Source organism: Belonocnema kinseyi, chromosome 5, assembly GCF_010883055.1.
Source record: "Belonocnema kinseyi isolate 2016_QV_RU_SX_M_011 chromosome 5, B_treatae_v1, whole genome shotgun sequence".
Taxonomy (NCBI): Eukaryota; Metazoa; Arthropoda; class Insecta; order Hymenoptera; family Cynipidae; genus Belonocnema; species Belonocnema kinseyi.
This window is the reverse complement of record NC_046661.1, coordinates 147790766-147794122: the sequence shown is the minus strand read 5'-3', so window position 1 is coordinate 147794122 and position 3357 is coordinate 147790766. Positions and strand designations below refer to the sequence as shown.

The following is a 3357-nucleotide window of genomic DNA, read 5'->3' as shown; positions in this document are numbered from 1 at the left end:
ATTTAAAATCTTTAAAATATTTTTAACGTTTTAAAATCGTTGTGAAATGTTCGAAATCTTTTGATATCTCCCAAAAAATTTTGAAATTGTTTAAAATCTTTGTGAAATGTTCGAAATCTTTGGGGAATTTTTGTGAAAACTTTTTAATCTAGTGGACACGCCATTTTTTAATGTTTGAAATCCTTGAAATCTTTGTGAAATATAGTGAAATGTTTATAAAATCTTTCTTGAATCTTTGTTTGGAAAATATTTTGTATTTGTGGAAGTCATTGAATTATTTGAAAAATTTTAAAATCTTCTAAAATGTTTTAAAACCGCTTGAAATCGTTTCAAATTTTTGAAATCTTTGAAATCTGGTGTACTGTACCCTTTTTCAATTCTTTGAAATCCTTTAAATTTTTAAAGTTTTAAAATGTTTGTGAAATTGCTGTGAAATCTTTATTGAAATCTGGCGTGCACGCCTTTTTTAAATAGTTAACATCCGTGAAATATTTATGAAATGTTAAAGATATTTAAAATATTTTGAAATGTTTGAAATCTTTAGAAATATTTTGTAACCTTTTGAAATCTGTTGTTAATATAAATTACTCTTCGCATTTCGATAAAATTACTGTTTCAAAAGAAAGAAAAATAGAATAACTAAAATTCAAGGTTTTTGTGAAAATATCAAGGAGATTTACAGGTTTTTAAGGTATTTTATAAAATATGGAATGGGAGTATCTGAAATAATAGGATATATAAAAAGGAATACAAACTAGATATATCCCTCATGTCTTCCTCAACTGCCAACTCAACCTCTCTAATTGCCCAATCTAAATAAAAATTAAAAAAAAAAATACAAAAAAAAAAAACTTAAAACTTGAAATGAGAGTTGGCGCTCGCCTATTTTATTAAAATTTTAACTGACTAAATGAAAATAAAAATACCTGTATCCAGAACCGTCGGGAACAATTTCCATGTATTCTTCGGAAATACTGGAAGGGGGGCTGGTTAAACTGCCAAAAGGCGAACTTCCACTCGATCTTCTAAACATTTGCGATAGTGAAGAAGTCAAACTTCTTCTTTTTGGCTCGCCTTAAAAAGTTAAAATATTGCCTCAAATTTTTGTATAATCATTAAAGAAATTAGATGAGAAGAAAACTGATTCACAATTGCTACATTTGATGAAAATAATCGTCTTCACCTCTCGTAAATGGTTCGCTATTCGTGGAATTTCTCCGTTCAGTTGAAGAAGATCGAGCTGCCGCCTCCAATGCATTTTTTCTCGCATTCACCAATTTATCTTCTCGTCCAATCAAAAATGCCCTGGCTTGTTCCACGAGTGAATCGACATCGTCATGTTTCGATAAAAAATTATCGATCTTCTGTTTAAGACAAGCCAGCACCTGTCAAATAAGATTTCTTTTTAAGTTAAGTCTTAAGAATCAAAATTTTTAAAAGCATTTTATTTTTAAAATTTTAATTTTTAAGATGTTTTGATCTTTTTAATATTAAACTTATACATCTAAATCTTCTTAAGATTGAAATAATATTTCTTACTTAATTACATTAAATAAAAATGTAGTCCCACTAAAAGTTGACACATTTAAAACTTAGTAGGTATCAAACTCAAATAAATACCAATTCGATAATTTTAAGACTATTCAATGTCAAATTAGAAAAAAAATTGAAATTGTACAATTCCAAAGGAAAAGTGATCAGAATTGGACAATTTTTATTTGAATTTCATCAAAAATTCCCGGGTTTTCCCGGTTTGCAAACATTTTTCACGGTCAATAATACTTAAAAAATTAGAATTTTAAAGCTAAACATTTTTTCATTTTAAAACAATAAAAAATAAACTACAAATTAAAGCACTCAAAATAGAACTCTTGAGTTTCAAACTCTTAAAATTAAACTAAAAAGTTTTTTAATTCAACAATTTTGTATTCATAGGTTCAATAAAAATAAAAATGTATAAAACGGAAGTACTTTTATAAATTATGTAGAGTTCAAAGATTCAGATTCAATTATAAAAATATATATCTACATTATAATTTCCAATGTTCTATAAATTAAAGAATCAATCAATGAACTCTAAAATTTTCAAAATTATATTATTTTAAGCAATTTTAAACTAGAAACATTAAAAATTAAATTTTTTATACTGAACACTACTTAAATTATTTTCATCCTAAATAGTTTAAGCACCCTTGAAAAGTTAAAAAATTTTATTTCAAAATATTGAAAAATCTAAAAATTGTTTTACATTTTTCAATTTTAAAATTATTTTCCAAATTTTTTGCGAACTTCTAAATATCTGTTAAGATGAATCGAATTTTTCCTACGATTTTTAGAAAATCCTGCAAATTAAAAAAAATCCTTGCTATCTTCCAGATTCTTTTTTAACAATTTTGTAAATCTTTTAAAATCTTTTTAAATATTCTCTTAAAATAATTTTTCAAAATGACGGTTTTTCCCGGTCTCAAAAAATTCCCTGCCATTTCCCGATTTTTCAGGTTTAACAGTCCAGCGGCCACCCAGAATAAATACTTTTAGTACTAGACCTTAAAAACTGGACATTTTTCATTTGAATAGATTCAAATGGAACAATTTATAACTGAATATGTTTAACTCTAGTTTATTTTAAATCAAATTGTAATTTTATTAATTAATTGCTGAATTTAAACCGTTTTAAAATTCAAGATTTAATAATGTATAAAGGTTCAATTAATACATCCAATTTAATTTAAAAAGTCGAATAGTTCGGAAAACTTTTGACTTTTAAACCCGAAAGATTAATTTTCAATCAGTTGCATTTGGGTCATTCCATGTCAGATTTACCACTAAAATTTAAATTCACTCAAAGTTATATTTTTCTTGATTTTAACACAAAAATAGAAGACACCTATTTTTGCTTTTCAATATGATGTGTGAAATTCACAAGTTATCATTATTTGAACTTTCAGAATCTAATGAAGATCACTTTTTTGAAATTCTCAAAAGTAACAATTATTTATTCATTAGAATCTGGATGTCCATAACGTTCATAATTGTTCATACTTTGACTGTGTAATATGCGAAAAATATTAATTATTTATTTATCCGGGAAACATGCAAAAATGTTAAACAAATTGCATTTACAAGGAAAAGGTATCTCCGAAATTAAATTTTTTCCTATGTAATTTTGCAATATACTTCAGAGAGTATCTCACGAAAATTTCAGAGTGGGCCGTCAATAAGTTTTTGAGATATAACAAATAATGTAGAGCCGTGTTACGAGGGTAGTTCAATAAGTCCTTAGAATGACTAACAGATGGCGCGCGAATCGCTCCAAATCATCTGTTTTCAGTCAGCACCACTCCCGACTAGATATAT

The 3357-nt window shown here is 26.4% G+C and overlaps 1 protein-coding gene across 4 annotated transcripts in view; it reads right to left on the bottom strand.

Moving 5' to 3' along the window:
- The window catches only part of LOC117172654 (UPF0518 protein GK23746), a 61991-nt gene that overhangs the window by 16899 nt on the left and 41735 nt on the right, over positions 1-3357 (bottom strand). For all 4 annotated transcript variants that reach the window (XM_033360774.1, XM_033360775.1, XM_033360776.1 and 1 more), the window contains 2 exons: positions 1184-1385; positions 927-1074 (listed from right to left, as the gene is read on the bottom strand). In XM_033360774.1, coding sequence (XP_033216665.1) covers positions 927-1074; positions 1184-1385 — 350 coding nt within the window. The remainder of the gene's footprint in view (positions 1-926; positions 1075-1183; positions 1386-3357) is intronic.